This window comes from Gasterosteus aculeatus, chromosome 10, assembly GCF_964276395.1.
Source record: "Gasterosteus aculeatus chromosome 10, fGasAcu3.hap1.1, whole genome shotgun sequence".
Classification (NCBI taxonomy): Eukaryota; Metazoa; Chordata; class Actinopteri; order Perciformes; family Gasterosteidae; genus Gasterosteus; species Gasterosteus aculeatus.
The window spans coordinates 4,968,103-4,986,573 of record NC_135697.1 but is presented as its reverse complement, the minus strand read 5'-3'; the positions used below and the strand labels follow the sequence as shown (position 1 = coordinate 4,986,573).

Genomic DNA, 18,471 nt, shown 5'->3' with positions numbered 1-18,471 from the left:
CTGAATTGACACCACAAATCACATTAAACTGCTTTTTAAGACAAGATTTGGTGACAAGTCAAAGCCATTTTAACCTTAAATTAACTTTACGGTTAAAATGATTATTTAGCATTTTATTTTATTTTTTCTGTGGTTACTTTTTTGGTAAGTGAAACTAATGAATAAAACAAATCCTTTTCAACAAAAAGGCAGAGGCCTTTTAATGCAGAAAAAGCACGTACAGGATTGCAGATTGTCGCTCTTTTTTGGTGAATGCTGTTTCCTCGTGTTGTTGATCTTTTTGGTGTGTTGTTTTGTTTGAATAAAATAATCAAATTGATATTTTGCCTCAAACTCCTGAAAAAGAGAGTTCAACCAGCAAAGAAAAAGTGTTTTGACAGTTCTCAAACCCCTTTTATTAAACACTTCACTGTATTTAATAACCATTGTTGTGCATTATTTCTGCTCATTCCCATTTATTGCATCCAAGTCTCATCAGCAACAGCTCTAGAAATCAAATGGCTTTCAGTTAACTTAATTTGAGCGTGTACAAAAAAACAGGGACAGGACATGGACAATTTAATTGACAGAGAAGACAAAAACAGGTCCAATCCTCCTTTGAAACTTTTATAAACTGAAACATCTAATAATGTGTGGCAGCAACTTGTTGACGATACAGAACCGAACGGCGTTGAAGGCCTTTGTGACCTCAGTGACCTCGCCCACTTGACTCTCTTCACTAATTCAGTTAAAGCAATCAGGTCCGTTGAGGGCCCCTCTCAAAACACTGCTGGGGTTGTGTGTGTGTGTATTTGGGAGAAGTGGGAGTGTGTGTGTGTGTGTGTGTGTGTGTGTGTGTGCGCGCATGGCTCAGCTGCCTCGACTGCTATAACCAGCTAATAAATATGAAAACAGCAGGTTAAAACTTTTTTATTCGTCTCGTGCCTGAAAGGATTATAGCCTTCTATAGAGTCCCGTGAACCCCCCCTGCACCTCATAATGCCCAATGTTGTCCCATAAAACGGCGCCGGACAAAAGAAGGAGAAAGGGGGCTTTTTCACGCATAAGGGGTTTTCTCAAGAGCACATTGAGAGGAGCCCCGGCCCCTGAACCCCCCCCCTCCCTCCTACATAGATTATGTGCTGAAAGCGCGGCTGTGAGCGGCAGGTGCGTGTGCCGGGCGTGGGGGGGGGGGGGGGGGGGGGGGGGGTCGCAAGGCCCCGGTGACCATGCAGGAGGGTGGTGCACTATGGAGAATTGCTACTGCAGCTGCCAGCAGGAATGTTTGCAGATTGTCACTTCTATTTAACTTGCCCCCCCCCTCCCAGAGATGGAGCTTCCCTCCCCAGGTTACCCGCCTCCCAGCCCCTCCGAGGTGGGGCTAAACGGTGACACCCTGTCCACAAAAGCGACGAGCGTCCCGTCCCCACGCAGCACCCCGCCCGTGGGCCGTGAAATCGTGGATTAGACGTGATTAAAAGCCGAAGAATGACGCGGATCCCGCAGCCTCTGCGAGGGGAGTCGCGATGCAGGGCGAGCCCACTCTTTAACCCCCCCAGTCCCCAGAGGCTTCTTTCACACAGGTTATTGGATTTCAGGTTTGTTTTGATGCGCGCACACGAGCATATGGAAGGGGGGGGGCTGCTTAATAATGCAGCTCGTGAATTTATCTCTGCAACTTTGCCACAAGAAAAGGGGATCAAATAAGGCGAAGAATGCCCCTCGTACAACGTGCCTTTGTGTCACGTTTCCATCGCCTCTTATCGTCGTTTTCACGCCTTCAAAATAAAAATCAGGGTGAATTCATCGAAGGAGAGAGACCCCCCCCCGTGTTGACCTCATCTTTTGCCCGTAAACGGCCCGCTAGAGCCGCTCCTTGGTCTCTAATCTCTGTCGTCCAAACCGTGTCCCCTTTCTGCAAACTGTGGCCCGAGGCTGTGTGTGGGTCCTCAGCGTAATCCCCCCCCCCCCCCCCCCCCCCCAAAACTAAAACAGGCCTGTTATTCCGCCGGGGTTTGGCAAAAGTGCGGCACGACGCTGCTTTTTCACACCATCTTCCAGCAAAAAAGGGGATTAATGTCGGCACCATTATGAATAATGAGAATGAATAACAAACAGCCGGCTGTTTATCCCGCACCATTAAATAAAGGAAAGAGTGTCCTTGTGCCTCTTTTTTATTGAACGGTCTTTAGGGCGTTGGAGGAGGGACAGAGAGGGACGACAAGTCACCATCTGATGCTTTAAGCACCGAATGCGTCTCTTCATTAACGCCAGAGAAGGAAAGCAACAGCAGATCAGATGTATATGAACTAATCATGAAGGGCTCAGTCATTAAAGTGTCTGTGAATTTGAACAATTTAGATTCTGTATGTTAAACTGTAAGTACCTTTGGAATTATGGTTTTACTGGTTTGTTTTTTTCTTTTGAAATGTTAATTTCACGAGCAATAAAAAAGGTAGATTCCAATATAAATAGGAGTAGCTTATAGGTGTTAACGTTTGCTCATTTTAGTCCGGTTATTGATTTACTGACTTTATAACTTGGCTGTTATACACAATCTATATTCAACAATTAGCTCCTTCACATTCACATTGAGGTTCAGCACACGTCGTAGTTTGTCCTCTTTGTCAATCTGCGTCAGCAACATCATAAACTCGATTATAATTCGGTACACAAACAAATATGTAGTTTCATGACAACAGTAAAAGATAAAAGATAATTGATATTCATGTTATGTTTCTATTCTCAATTTTCACCTCAATATTTCTCTTCAGTGAAAACGCACCGAAGTATAATTAAGTTCACAAGCGATGACCATTAACAATAAATGATTAGCTCTTTACGAAACTAAATCAACATAAAAAGCTTTAACATCGTTCGTATGTTTCTCCCTTTTTATTGTGGCCTCAACATTTCTTTTCAATGCATCTTATCGCAATTCGTTTTTTGTGTACAGTTCAACTAAGTACAGTCCTCTTTTTGCTTTTAAAGGAAACAAATAAGAAAACATGGAAAATAAGGGAGGATATATTGGATATAATTATGAGTGAATTCACCCAAATGATCTCCCACATCACTGATCCCAACAAACCACAGCTGTTGAAATGAACACAACATCATGATCCGAATGTTTCACTCTATCAAGAAAACATCAGTCTCTCTGCATCTTCTCACCTTTTTGCTCAAGAAGGGATCGAAACTCGTACGATATATATATAGAATAAACTACAGAAAAGGCTGCTGTCAATGTGACAAGTAAAGCTCTCAGGAATAAAGAGTCCTCTTAGACTTAAGCGTTAACAAATGTCCCACATAGGCCTCTTTAAAGTGTCTCCTGTGTATCGTGACCTCAGCATGTCCCCCCCCCCCTCCACCCGCCCCCTCTCACTCCGCATCCCCGCCTGCCAAGTCGGACAATGCAGCTCGCGACGAGGATCTGAAAATGAAATATGAAACAGTGGTGTGATAAACTGGTAGATAATCATCTTTTCATTAAACTTTCATCCCCAGTGACTTAAATATTCAAGAGCCCAATTACAGAGCCTGTATCTCCCCCTCTCCCTCTCTCGCTGCTCTTAACAAGAGGGGAGGGGGGGGGGGGGGGGGGGGGTGAGTGGCTTAAGGGGTGAGTGAGAGCATCATTATGGAGCGGTCACACGTAGAGGGAGGGAGGGAGGAGATAGAGATGACCCGTTGTCCCGCCGTCGAGGACGAGTGGAGATGGCAGAGGGAGACGGACGTGGAGCAGCTGTGCAGGTTCTGATGGACGGAGGGACAGAAACCCGAGCGCTAGGTGTCCCAGGCAGAATGGAGAGATTTGTCCATCCCGATGAGTGCCACAAACAGGCCGCATGACTCCCTCTTGTCTGTGTGTGTGTGTGTGTGTGTGTGTGTGTGTGTGTGTGTGTCAGTGTATTAGCAGTCAGCGCACTGAGGCCCACGGGCGATTCCTGTGTGTGCTTGCGATAAAGGGAGAAAAAAATGGTAAAAAAAAGGAAAAGGGAGGAAGTATAACGTGGAGGGAAGCGGGGCGTGGGGAGGGGGGGGGGTGAGAGGAGAGATGAGGAAGTTGGCTGGGGGGTGAGACGGGTGAGGGGCGGGGGGGGGGGGGGGGGTGGGACTATGCAGAGAGAAAGAGGGCAGAAAAAAGAGAGAGGAGCAGAGCAGGGAGCTTCCTCTGTGCCGTCAAAGCCTCTGGATCATGTCCCCATTGGTCTCTCTCTCACACGCACCCGCACATGCACGCGCGCCCCTTCCCTCACCCAATTGCCTCCCTTCTACCTCAACCCCCCCCCACCACCCTCACCCTCCTCCCCCCTCTCATGAAAAGAGTGTCTTGGCAGGGTAATTAAGAATGGCCTCTAAACACAGGAGAATGGCAAGAACGCTCCAGATGAAAGTAAATGATTAAAATAATTACAGGCTGAGAGCTGACGAGCCGGAGTGTGGGGTGGCCGCCGGACATTCGTCGGTAATTAGATAATTAATCTGAATGCAAATGATGAGCCCTAACGAAGCAGTCAAGCTGAACCAGCGACAACTGCCGTGAGTGAAATGTAGGGGAGGGAGAGAGGGGGGGAGAGAGAGAGGGAGAAAAAAAAACACATGACTATGAGTGTAAAATATCCAACCGTCCCAAAAAATAAAATCAGCACGAACAGACCGAAAAGCAGCAGCAGTGTTGTAAATCAATACGGGTTCCTGGCAGCAGCCAATAATCACTGCTGCTGCTTCACTCCAGTCGAAGTCACTACAGCAGACATGAATGTTAAAAATATACGAAAAGAAACGACACCGTGCTCTGCAAAAAAAGGAGAGGAGGATAAAACATGTTTTCCAAATGAACATGAGACGGCACCTGAGGAAGGAAACGGCTCCGCACGCCCCCAAACGCGTGAGCAAATTGTGGGTTTACTCGCTCGCTGCCGCACACCCGTTGTGTTTTACATTATGCATCTGCGTCTCTTTCCCTGCACGCGCACGCGCTCACAAATACTACGCGTGTGCGTGTTCTCAGCAGATGTCAACAACCGGGGAAGATACTTGTCAGCATCCTCTGCGGATCACTTCTTTAGATTCAAATACAGATCTTTGGGGTTTTATTTATTCCACCCTAATGTTTTATCGCTGTGGCAGTATTTTAATTATAGGCATTATGAAAACAGCGAGGATTGTACATAATAACTTGAGTACAGAGCATCCGGGAAGCAAACTTCCAAGTGTTGCACAAACCATGCAACAAGACAGCTGGGAGTATAACATTCCTACATTTCAGATAGTAAATTGGGCTGCATAGGAGTTTTTTACCAAAACAATACTTTTCTTAATACTTTGTACTATGTTTTCTTACAAAACCTTCTTTCACGTCTGACAAGATAATGTTTTCCCGACACATTTAAGTGGCAATGGTGGCAAACTATTATTTTATAGGATGGATATAGTATGAGGACGTCGTCGGCAGAACGCTCCCAACAGTTTGAAGGCAAATATCCAGCTGCTTGTATCCCTTGTGTATGATTTTCCCAGAGAAATGTAAAAAAAAAACCATTAAGATCTTTACTGGTTGGTTTATGACAGTAGAGGAATCGTGACCTTAAGCAGAAATCATATATTTTTGTTGGAAATCCCTCAGAAGAACTGTGATGACAAATCAATTAACCAGGTTGGATGTGTGAGACTCAGAAGGTTGCACAGTCAGAGGCAGGCGTGACAGTTAACACCCCCCCACACACTCATCTTGTTAGGACAAATTATGCAATACATCCCCACCTTGAGACTCCAGAGGAAAACGTTTTACCTGTCCACCATTCTCATTAAACACGTGGCCCACTCACTCATTCAGGCGGAGTCACCGGAGACCGACGGCGTGCATGGGAACCTTATCAGGGCCGCGTGCAGGTGGACGTTACAGTAACTGAAGGGCCGTCCTGTCCCCCAAACGCTCAGCTGTCCGAAGGTCATATTTTATACCTCAGAACATTTTCGGATGATTTTATAAGCAAATTTCCTAATGGCCATGTCTCTTAACGGGTGTGATATTGTTGGGATTTGACACTAGATTTTGTTTAACATCAAAACATAAAACTGTTACTGACCCCAGAAAAACCCAACTTATTATTATTTTCTTTAAAAAGACTTTTAAACACGGCTGTTTTCTTTTAGTGGTTGACTTAACATTGACGGCATGCCCATCACTGAAAACAGTGATGAAACACAGTTGTGACTGAATTAACCTCTAAACCTTAAATCAGTTCCGCTGACTTGGATTAAATGTGCATATATTTATATTTACAGGCAACCAAATGAAAAAAATGTTGTCTTTAATGATGGAAAGATGAAGCATACCAAGACGTGAGAACCACATTGATCAGCAGCATTCCTCCATTCTGAAACACAAGTGGTATCTAAACTACAGATTACGTTCTGTTGTTGTCCACTGACATAAATATTATGAAGCAATACACGTCAGAGATGATCAATCTGTCCCCCGATCCTGCAAAGGGTGTTTGAAGGTTTGCAAACTACAACTTCCACGTGCGATTACACTGTGAAACCAGGTCCATGTGTCTACAGACTGAACAATTACAATTAGTCAAAACACTCTTGAAAACTAGACTAGTGAAAAATATAAAATATTTGTTCACAGTAAACAAAATCTGTTTAATATGCCAATAATAACCCCCAATCTAAGAACATGCTTTAGGGTTTTACTTGACCACATAATGCAGATTAGGAACATTTAAATGAAAAAGGAAACATACGCCACACCAAAGCATTAAAATGTACATCAGAAGAGGAAAAATACAGAAAGGTGAGTGATTGGTGTGTGAGGCCCACAGAGAGAAGGGTGCTGTCCTTCCAGAGTCAGTGCTTGTCAGCGTGTCACTGACACAAAGAACATCCACCATTTACTCCACCAGCAACTCAAACTCCTCCGCCTCTTCAAACTCTGCGTTCATCTCCGCAGCCAGTGCGTCCAGCTCCGTGGTGCCGATCTGCTGAACCTTCTTCCTCCTACTTCTCTTCTCCTTCACCAGAAGCACCCCGGGGATGTGTGGATCGTTCTCGGCCGAAGCGGAGCCGCGGTCGTCCGCCTCAAGCAGCGACGTGAACGAGTTCAGGCCAGACAGGGACCCGCAGGAAACATCCAGACCCGTCTTGGGCCGCGGGGCTCTCGGGCCCACCTGGGGTGTTTTCAGCTTCCCGAAGCCGAACAGGTTCTCCCGGGAGTCGGGGCTGCTGACCACGGACTGGTCGCTGAGTCTGCTGTAGGAGCGCCGCACTTTCTGAGACCACACCGCGTCCTCTGGATCCGCAGCCGGCTGTTGCGCGTGAGACTGGGCCGGCGGTGAGGAGGGGAGGATGGGTGACAGGACAGCGGCCTTCTTCTTCCGCCTGGCCGAGGAGGAGCGCCCGCAGCTTGGAGCAGGAGCCGGGGTGGAGATCTGCTGTCTCTTCTTCTGGCTGCTATCCGACACTGGCCGGCTCGGCGTGTTTTCCTTGTTGTGCTCCGACGGTACGACTGTTTTCCTGGACGCTATTTTCCTCACGGTTATGGAGCGTTTGACACCAACCAGGGGCTGCGCCATTTTGTTGTCACCTTTCACGTTAGCCGGAGGAGGAGAACTCAACCGCGGCGACCGTCTTCTCTGCGAGCCGTTGAGGTTTTTAGATTCCGCCATTATGTTTCGGAGCGTCCCTTCGTTCATGCCGGCCCCTTTTGCGGTGAAATACAGTATCCTGGCGATTCCCCGAGAATAAAAGTAGTATCACAACACGGGTCACGTAAACGACAGCAGTCCGCTCAAATCTCAAATTGCCCGCCCGAGTCGCGTAATAAAGACGCGACATCGGTTTCCGGTGACGACATCAGTCTGCGCCACCAAGCTCAAACTTTTGCTGTGTAATCTGTGCAGTCGGGGTTAGGAGACGTCCGCTTTCTGTGTTTATTATAGAAATCTCTCTGCTTATATCTGTTTTACAGAATGGAATATTTAATTGGCATCCAGGGACCCGATTTTGTCCTCGTTGCCTCCGATAATGTTGCAGCCAACAGCATCATCCAGATGAAAAACGGTATGACAACGCATTAATTTAGCGTTAGCCACTCATCGGTTGCTTTAACGTTAGCTAAACGTGCTAACAAGACATGCTGTCAAAGCTCTTGTTCACGCGGAAACCAACCTGTTTTACTGATCAATTTGTTCTTGGAGTTGTTTCTTTTTATGATAAATGGATGCATAATGCCCATTTCATCATAATGTAACCACGTATCTCGTATTTGAGTTGAGCTAGCAAAGCTAACCGTAATGTTAGCTACTATAAGTTAAAGTCGCAGATTAGTCTCTCGTTGTGTTATAGCAGTTTACTTTAGTTTACTCTCCTTTCCATAACTCCAAGTCGCACAATTATGCGTTCAAGTGTTTTCACGAGCTGCCCAGAGTTTACTCCATGTTATGTTTTTGAATATGAAGCTACAGTTAGCAATGTTAGCATGACCTGCCAAGCAGACTTCTGATAGTGAAAGTGAAAGAGGCTGACTTACTGCTTTACCGTTGCTCCCTCTAGCAGTCAGTAAATCGCCACTTGAATAATTCCTTAACATAACGGTAAAAGTCAATTGTGTTCCTTGTTTTTTCAGACTATGATAAGATGTTCAAACTGAGTGAGAAGATCTTGCTGCTGTGTGTTGGAGAAGCGGGGGACACAGCCCAGTTTGCAGAGTACATCCAGAAAAATGTTCAGCTTTACAAAATGAGGAACGGTAAGGACTGTGTTGATGTTGTGTGTTATGTCATGTTAGTCATTCTATTACATGTAAGCACACACATTCAACTTTCCTTGCCTCTTTATGTTTTCACAGGTTATGAACTCAGTCCAGCAGCAGCAGCAAACTTCACACGAAAGAATCTTGCAGACTACCTTCGAAGCAGGGTAACTATCATGAAAACACAACGTCTATAAGCATTAAGGTCATACCAATCCATACGGGCCTTTTCAAGAATAATATCTTGAAGCGTCCCAATTAATTCATTCCGGCTTTGTGAGCTTCACTACACCATAACGACTAGTGATGCAGGTTAACTACAAGTTTATGTTCAGTTGTGTAAGGTTCAGACCCGACGCTGATATGATCCATTTTGACTTATCAAATAAACCGCAGCTCTAAAAACGGATTAAGCGATCAAGCTTCCGTAGCCAAAGCATTAAATGACTGGAAAGTGTAGAAAGCCATGTATTTATTTTAGCTTTCATTACTTGACACTTCCGTTGGACATTTGTCCACTCGTGTATTTGTCTTTGTTTGAAACCATTTGATCCTGTCTGCTCAGGTTTAGCTTCCACTTAGCTAGTGGATTTTCATGCATCCCAAGTGGATTGAGTCTGTTTAAGGGGACAGTTTGAGCAATGATGACTATTAGAAACAAAGTAATTGTTTGAGTTGATGGCCATTTTCTTTTTTTTAAACCTTGTCTGTGCACACAATCACATAAGCGATGATGTCTCTTTGTGGAGCAACTAGATAAAGTTTATTCCACATTGGCTCATCACAGTAGATGGACCATACACTTAAAGCACTGGGTTTCTGAGCAAGGAAATAAGCCCTTTCGTGGACCGTTGGTGGATATGGGGTCGTCGTGGTGCAGGGGGTAGAGCGGGTGCGCTGGGAACTGCAAGGTTGGTGATTCGAGTCCCGGCTGGCCCATGTCTCAAGTCGAAGTGTCCCTGAGCAAGACACCTAACCCCTAATTGCTCCCCGGGCAAAAATGTAAAAGCCATGGGTTTAAAGTGTAATGTAAAGTCGTTTTGGATAAAAGCGTCAGCTAAATGACCTGTAATGTAATATGCACCTATTTATTTATTTGCACTGTTTATTTAGTTACACTTTTTAGCAGAATCTATGCATAGCCTTCCAAAGTTTGCAGTCACCTGCTCTTTTAATATCACCTTTTTTCCTTCAATAATACAAAATATGTATATATTTTAGCCTCCGAATGTATTATTTACATTTAAAATGTATTTGATCCAAAGAGAAGAAAGATTACACTTTATGATTGAAACGTACAACGTAGTAACTAAAATAGCTTCTTTTCCAAAACCGACTAAAGACAGCCCACAAACCTCTGTCATCTTATATGATTTACGTTTACTGCACCGTTGGATTGTGTGAAAATGTCTGTTTAAAAAACAAAAACAACAACAACACACATGGATGTTCTCAGGGAACGAGCTAAACAGCCATGTTTTGTCAACAGGAATGTAAATTCTACTCTCACCATCTGCTGCACTTTATCATGCCTCATATTCTCTGGCCTGCTCCATCTTTTGTTGCTCTGGTGCACATGTTTCTTTCCATGTGTGCCTCAACACAACGTTTCTAAAAAACACCTGTATCAGTAAGCAGTGCTCCCTCTGAATTAAGCATATTCATCGTGGGGCAATGAGGGAACATGCCTATAAATATTGTAATTTCTATTTTAACTTAATTACCTTCCTGTGTAAGCATTTAGAATCTCATTTAGCTGTAGGGAGCAAATGATCGAATAACAAATTAATTCATTTAAAGCAATCATAACCATATTCAAAAATATGTTTCCGTACAATTCCGGCTTTAAATTATTATTAAATAAATTCATTACAAAATGTCAAACTCCATTGTCTTGTGACTCTCCTGAGATGTTCAGGTGGGAATTGAGTCTCACCTGTAATTAAATCTCTGTTTGTGCCCATATCAGCTCGAGCCATCTGTACTGAACCAGTAGATGCATTTTGACAGAGCCACGTACATTTGTCAGCTTGTTGTGAGTGGTGAGGGAGGACTCCGCCCACCGAGACTCCCTGACAACACCTGCAGCCGAGCCCCCCCCCCCCCCCACCTGCACGGGTCTGCTCATCCAAATACTACAGTGTTGACTTTCAATACAAAAATCTGACCGAACATACGAAGGGGTGGAATCTTTTCTTAGTCAGGCGCGCCAACCAGCTAAATTCATTAGTGTGCATGTTTGTGAGGTTGCCTATGTTATTTATGCCAAACACGTCTCAAAGTGCAGCGCCTTTTGTAATTATCATGTGTGTCCTGAAGGCTTTGCAGAGAACCAGGAGCGACGCAGAAGCCCAACGCATTTTGAAACGGTGAAAGGAGTACAGGCAAGTACGAGGTTTAAATGAACTCGTACTGTCAAACAAGCGTGGAGACCTACTCTCTGAAAGGTGTTTTATTACTACTTAATCTACATAGTTGAGTTTAACTTACAAGCCAGTATGTCGCAGCTTGGTAACTTTGTTAGACAGTTTTGTAGCCTAAAAACACCAACATTTTTGCAAGTTGAAACATTTCAACTTTGGCTAAAAACGTTCCCGAATGGCAATCAGCGTTGAGATGCTCTGTCCGTCATCACCTCCGCCCTGCTGCCCTTGTTGAATCGGAAACAATGGGATGAAGGTGATGACGCCCATTAACCACAAATGGTTGGGCGAGTAAACTCACGCGGGTAAAGCGTCGTGAAAACCCGCTTTGCTTTTGGTGTGAATATACCGCAAGCCCCTCCCCCCCAAGCGGCACACACGCCCCCCAAGAAAGTCTCAACGGTTTAATTTCCTATATAGCACCTTGTTCCTTTCTTTGGAAAATGTGTGCCCCCCCCCCCCCCCCCAAAAAAAAATCTGCAACCCTCAGGGAAACACTGCAGCCCCAATGCGGCCCATCATGTCACACCCACATCAGAGCATCTGCTGAATAAGCACCTCCCACGTGGGCTTTTAAAAACATTATGAAACATAGCAGTTAGGCTGCGGCTGACTAGTACTGCCGCTATCAATCCTTCTCCTCCAGCTGTTTGATCCAGGAAATTGTGAAAAGTGTCTGTGAATTTCCGACGGTCCGTTATGACGTCTAAAGACCTTTGATTTTGATACATAGATTTGAAAAAGCAGCAAATCCTCACATTTGAAATGGTGCTTTACATCACTACTAAAAAAAAAATTAAAAAAAAGACTCCATTATCAAGACCGTGGAGTGTTTCTCATGTTGATCTACTTAATTGTTTGAGCCCTGCATCCATTCTACATTTGTTTCACCTTGTAGTACACGTTAGCGCTTGTGTGGGCGGCGCCTCGCGTGTAGGGACGCGCCGCTTCTCGTAGCCGCCGCGCGTCGCTCGCACTAATTTGTACAGCGCAGTGCAGCCGCGGCCTGTCACAATAGCAGAAGGGTGAAAATAATTACAAAAAACAATTAGTGTGACAGAGAAGGGAATGTGGGACACGTCGAACGGGGGATAGGGGGGTAGAGCGGCGGCGGCGGCAGCAGGAGGAGGTGTGGAGGTCCCAGGGGGACGCGACCAGGCCCAGTAGACAACACCACGCAGACTTGTGAGAACGAGTAGGAGTCAACAACATAACGCGCAGACAGAATGTGCGTGCGCACGGGAGGGACCTATAGGATGGGGATGTTTTTCTTCTTCTTTCTGTCAAGGTTGCACATGTTGTGGAGGATGACATTTATATTCATGTCTTGCCATGAGCGGCGAGTATATCGTTATTTATTTTTTTTTCCCTCCATGCCTCACGGTGATGAATTTGGTTTTATGAGTGCAGACTTTACTAATGCTGCGTTCTCAGGAGTGCTCCCAAACTGAAGCAGTAGCAGTTTCTCCTCTGCATCCCACACCTTCCTCCAGCTACGCTCCTCTCACATTCATCAACCTCCAGAGTGCACGGACATTTGCGAATTATGTTGTATAAACAGGGCTTTTTTTATGCCGCTTTCTCCTGCCCCAGACCATCTTGAGTATGTTGAATACGTAATCTGTATCGTCCTTTTAAAAAAAAAAAAAGAGATATGTGAAGTAGCGTTTCCTTCACAAACATGCGAGAGATGGAAACGGACCGTTTTTTGTGTCTTATTTGGGTCAGAAATAATTAGAAGAATAGTAGAATTATTCCATTCATACTTTAATTAATTTACATTATATTCGGTAGATGCATCCATAGACTACTGGTTTGGATGACAATATTCCATGCAATACTTTGAAAATTTACCAGGTTACTTCTTTAAAGTTTTTGTTTTGTTCCACCACATTGGAAAGATTTACATTAAACGGCATCAAATCCTCGTATTTCAGAATCAGGAAACGCGGAATTTATTTCGCTACAATTGATAAAGTCAAGATGCGCATCTCAAGTGAAATCACCTCAAAGAAATACAAACAAAATAATCAGGATGTTGAAACCTTTTATAAACAAAACCTTTCTAACAACATAAATTGAGCCCATTGGTTGACTAAAACAAATTGAAATGCAGATTTATGTAGCTGCAAAGCGCCTGTAGTCCACCGTCTACGCTCAGCTCTTGTTTGGGGAACTAGCTGCATCTGTTGGAATCTATTTTAATTAATCTGATTAAATCATGGCAGATTAAAGTTTATCCCAGACAGAAAGGAAAGATAATGATCTTCTTTTGTATTTCAAATATTTCTTTTTTTTTCTTCATCTTTAAATCACCCTCTGACCCCCCCCTCCTCTACTCCCCCAACCGAAAATATCATCATGTGATCCCACTGGCACAACCCTTAGGTCAAAGAACCACTGGCTGATAAATGAACGTTATATTGTTAATTCTGATGGCCGTATTCCTGCAGGATAAATTACCGATGAGTCCTTTAGTCGGAGCGCTGTCATGCCCCGTTGGCCGCAGACCTCCGGGAGGTGCAGTTAGCTAAAGCCAGCGGAGCGTGTCGGCGCCAAGCGAGCGAAACCGCGTTCGCATATGCACGTACGTGCGCTTGCTTACGAAGCCCGCCGTCCAGAAAAACAACCGCGCTAACCTCTGGTGTACTGCATTCACTCAAGCTTTACAGAGGAGACAAAGGAAGCGAAAAAATACTGGTGAGCATCATCACCCGAGGCCTGAATGGTATCGGTAATGATGCACATGAAATCCACCGCGGAGCCAAGCAAAGTTTTAGGGACACGGGAACCCGGCCTCTGTCTCTGTTTGTTGCAGCTTCCTGTCTGATGAACTGTAGTATTTGTAAAGAACACAATGCGTCGCAGACTGATGGAGATCAATTTAAATATTGAATAAACGCGTTCCAGGAGGCTGAGACATCGGCTTCGATGGATGCGGCACAAAACAGATGGTTTATAAATATCCCATTTTTTCGATGATGTGGAAAGGCCTGAAAGCCTCCGGGTCACTCGCTTGTGTACATATTTAGGTGTTTGCCCTGCAGAGTGCGGAACCAGTAGCATTTCTGTCCACCGTGAAGTTGGAGATGTTTGTTGCCGCAGCAACAGTTAGCCTGTGCAGCTGGCCCCGTGTGAGTTTGTAAAATATTTTGTAGCGCGGGCACACAACGGGTACAAATAATTACTGGCGCCATATTGCACGCGGCTCCCCTGCTCCTGCACAGATGAACAATTAATACAGCAGATTGAGGAGAAATGCCAATAAAGAGAACACGCCCCAGGGCAGGGTGCAAAAATAAGGGAGGGAGGGGAGGAGCGGAGGGAGGGTGAGGGGTAGTGCTGGAACGTGGAAGAGGGGGGAGTTTGGGATGATTTTTAGAGGCTTGACCTTAATTTGTGTCACCACTACAGCGTTTTCCTCTCTCTCCCTACATTGATGATGTCTTGGAAGGAATGGTGCACGTTTCAGGGAAATTTGTTTGATTACATCACTTGCGGTGTAGGAAGAGACACTCAACTGACAAGTCGTATGTTGTTGGGTCGTGTGAGCCAGGCTAGCACCTTGTGCTGAGCAGTTGCTCAATCTAGCTCATTTATTTACCTACAAAAGGGGGGGGGGGGGGGGGGGGGGGTCATAGGTCTAGGAAAGACAAAAAGGTGGCTGCGCACAGGGTAAGCTTTTGTTTCGCGGCATCGAGAGAGCAAGCGTCACGGGGGGTTATGGATGAAACGTACCATGTGCATTGTTTGTGAACGTGGGTGTGAGTTCAGGTGGCTGGTTAACAAGGTGCCTGCTTCCCTGCGAGGTGACATGGGAAGGTTATTTTGATGCCAACATATTATTGTTACATTGTAACCAGCGAGACAGGTGTCTGGTGGTGGGGGTGGTGGTGGGGGGGGGGGTGCCACTGGGGCTTTCGCAGGCTCACGGAGGAGTTAAAGCACACAGAGATATTCACCCCGAGATTCACGCCGTGTGTGTGTGTGTGTGTGTGTGTGTGTGTGTGTGTGTGTGTGTGTGTACAGCATTGCCCTTGTGGCTAACACACCAGTCACAGGAATAAGCCGGTTGGCTCAGAGATGAATTAAAACCAGAGGGCAGGTGTGCGGATCACAACGCGCCCGGCGACACATGAGTCACGTTGCCTCGCTGCGCCAGTGCAGTTATGTTGCATTTGAACCTGAGAAACGCCGCACTGCTTCTGACTCCGTCAAGAATTTAAGCCACTAAGAGGGGATTTTCTTTTTTTTTTTTTATTTAAAAAAAAAAAAAAAGGAACAGTGGCTCGCAACAACGAAGAGAGAAAATTAGTGTTTTGGAGGAAGAGAAGGGAGAAGAGGCTGGAAGCGTAAAAGATGTAATTTAAAAAGAGACGGAGGGGGTTGGGGGGAGGAAGGGGCAAAAGAAACGACTTTAGAAGTTTTTAATGAGCGCTGGCGCTACTCCAGGGCACAGGGTGAAGGCGGGAGATAGGGGGGAGGGAGGTAAATCAGGGATGAAGAGGGTGGGAGGGGGCGATGGAAGGAGCAACATGGGGTGCCGACTCCCAGCAGATGTCACACACTGACACCCTGATTCCCCCCCTGCACACAAACGCACACTCGCCTCCTCTGTCCCGTGACGCCCTTTCACCTCTTTCACCCCCCACCGCTCTGCTCTGTTCAATAATCACAGATATTTGAGAACGAAGTTGAGCTTCTCTGTGATGGGAACGTCGGTGCCTTTTGTAAATTGCGGAGAATCCTTTATTCGTTTTTGTTTCTCAACAATTTAAACCTGAACTTTCGTATCCTGGTCAGGGCTCACATACTGGCGCAAACAAACTCTAACCCCCCTCTGGCTCCAGACGCCGTACCACGTGAACCTGTTGCTGGCGGGCTACGACGACGCGGACGGGCCCGGCCTCTACTACATGGACTACCTGTCGTCCCTGGCCAAGGCTCCCTTCGCCGCCCACGGCTACGGGGCCTTCCTCACCCTCTCCATCCTGGACCAGCACTACAGACCAGGTCGGTGCACGGAAAGGCCTCGTGCAAACCTCTCGCGTCTTTGTCCTTTTTAAAGGAGGCCCATGAGCGGTGACACAGGACGGACTCCAGAGAGATGATTTCCTCTGATGGCAAGCGACTTGAAACAAGAAACAAGACAACAGTTTGTTTGCTAATGGCTCCGTGGTTTGCAGTGAAAACATCCCTAATAAGTCCAACAAACTAGAATCAAGTGCTTTTAGCAATTTGAGCTTGTTATCTGTCCTCAGATTGCTTTCTTAGTTATTAAAGGCCATTTTTCCCCTCCGTTATAATCTAATTGGTGTCTTGGCCATCCCCCCCCCCCCCCCCCTCCCCCTCTGTTCTTCCTTTTTCGTTTTGTTTTGTTTTGTTTTAGATCTGACCAGAGATGAGGCCCTGGATCTGCTGAAGAAGTGCATTGAGGAAGTGAGTTCGAGGAGTTTTATGCATTCAGTTGTAGAACAAATGAATAAAAACGCTAAGATTTTTATAAAATAGTTAATTATGTTGCGCAGCCTCTCGGAGAGAGAAGTGTCCTCTGTGTTCGATTCCCTCTCACGTGGATTTGTCACTGGGAGTTTTTTTTTTTTATCACTGGGAGTCCAAAAGCGTCACGTCGGCTCAATCCACGGCGACCTTTGAGCTGACCTCAGCTCGGGCCGAGGGGAATTCAGAGGACGCCCGCCGGCCAAACTGCTTTCACTGAAAAATAGTTAATAAGGAAGAAATCATTGTTTTTCTATTTTGATTTGCAGGAATTTCCGTCTTCGAGCCGCACAGCAAGCCTTGATAAATCTTTGCAGATGGAGCGAATAAGTTCGCGACATATAACAAATTTGTGTCATTTTTAATCTATTTTCTTTTTGTTAATTGAGGCTTTACTAAGCATGCGGGGTCCTGTGTATTCTCGTTGATGGGTTTGCGTTCGTTTCTTTTTTCTTAATAGTTCTTGTCTCTCTCTCTCTCTCTCCCCCCCAGCTGAACAAGCGCTTCATCCTGAACCTCCCCTCCTTCACCGTCCGAGTGATTGACAAGGAGGGCATCCATGACCTGGAGAAGCTCACCTCCGGCACAAAGTGACCGCTCACTGCTTAACTACCAACCCTCACGCCCTCGTTTCTTTCTTTCCCTTTTTTTTTTTTTTTTTTGTACCGTTGACCTCCTTGCTCTTGCTGTTCCAATAAAAAGTGACACACAGTTGAGATACAAGCTCTCTGTCCCTGTGGTGCTTTCTCTCTGCTCTCTAGTCTACTCATCTGCACATAGAAAGAGAACAGCCTCCTGGCTGTGTACTTTTGCACTTGTACTGAGCGTGCGTGTGGGTAATGTACACTTGCTCATACTTGTACACGTGTAATGAAACACGCATGCACATGGTTTAACTTAGAAATGGAAAAAATAGTTTTGTTCCCTGAATGACCAAACTGCGTATAGATATTGTTAGTATTTAATGCAGATGTAAAGGCGATCGTGTTTAGTTTATATGGTGATTCAAAACTATTTATTATTGTGTAATTTCCAAGCTATAAAAACGAGAAGAAGGAAGAATACTTTATGAATCCCTGTCTGGAAAATTCCAATTTAATTTAGCATACTACTGATGACGCTAGCAGCTTTACTGCTAGCTGCTGTGTGACTTGGCAACATTGAACGTTGAAGTTTAATAAAAGCAATACAGCCATGGAAATGGATTTGAAATGAGCGGGAAGCCTTATTAACACCTCTGTGACGCAGTGTCAGTATTTAGAATATATTGGAGCCCTGACCCGAGTGGGCCGATGGGTAACGTTGGTCCTGTGAGCATCACCACGGTGGATCCTAAATCAATGTCCGCTCGCTCGCTTTTCTTCCCGGCCATTTGCGGTCCCGTGTCACGGCCGTCTTCTTCAGAAGACTGAGTCTCCGTCACCACGGCTCACTTTTGATCTCCCCACGAGTGACGAGAGCACGATGACTTTGCTGTAACCGTACTGAGGCTCCACACGCACAGTAATGTGACCCTCCATAGGTCAATGATGTCACACACAATTTGTACAGTTGACATACAGAAAGAACATTTTTGTCTTTGATTAAAAACAGTGAACATGCAGGTTTACTCACTCTGAATGCCCCGTCTACATTATTTCAGTGTGTCTTTATTTGTCATGCGCTTAAAGAATTCAATTTTACAATCCATCGGCTCCTATTTGATCAAATATATACCAAATTTTCTTAAGGAAACATTGAACTCCGGCACGCTGACAGCACTCAAACTAATGGAAATGCAACGCCGTTGTCAGTAATACATAC

General features: G+C 45.4%; 2 protein-coding genes across 2 annotated transcripts; one reads left to right on the top strand and one right to left on the bottom strand.

Annotated features, from left to right (window-relative positions):
- Positions 1–6,282: 6,282 nt before the first annotated feature.
- Positions 6,283–7,688, bottom strand: cdca5 (cell division cycle associated 5). Its single transcript, XM_040188833.2, has one exon. The coding sequence runs from the start codon at positions 7,686–7,688 to the stop codon at positions 6,888–6,890; it is 801 nt and encodes a 266-aa protein (XP_040044767.2). The 3' UTR covers positions 6,283–6,887.
- Positions 7,689–7,821: 133 nt separating this feature from the next.
- On the top strand, positions 7,822–17,391 carry psmb2 (proteasome 20S subunit beta 2). The gene is made up of 6 exons (XM_040188835.2): positions 7,822–8,055; positions 8,621–8,743; positions 8,843–8,913; positions 16,020–16,182; positions 16,559–16,608; positions 17,161–17,391. The coding sequence occupies exons 1-6, from the start codon at positions 7,965–7,967 to the stop codon at positions 17,260–17,262; spliced, it is 600 nt and encodes a 199-aa protein (XP_040044769.2). The 5' UTR covers positions 7,822–7,964; the 3' UTR covers positions 17,263–17,391.
- Positions 17,392–18,471: the final 1,080 nt, after the last annotated feature.

Bases quoted from the DNA above. Each gene is read 5' to 3' on its own strand.
- cdca5 (XM_040188833.2), bottom strand. From the start codon at position 7,688: ATGAACGAAGGGACGCTCCGAAACATAATGGCGGAATCTAAAAACCTC.
- psmb2 (XM_040188835.2), top strand. From the start codon at position 7,965: ATGGAATATTTAATTGGCATCCAGGGACCCGATTTTGTCCTCGTTGCC. The intron at 8,056-8,620 runs GTATGACAACGC...TTGTTTTTTCAG, and splicing joins CATCATCCAGATGAAAAACG to ACTATGATAAGATGTTCAAA. The intron at 16,609-17,160 runs GTGAGTTCGAGG...TCTCCCCCCCAG, and splicing joins TGAAGAAGTGCATTGAGGAA to CTGAACAAGCGCTTCATCCT.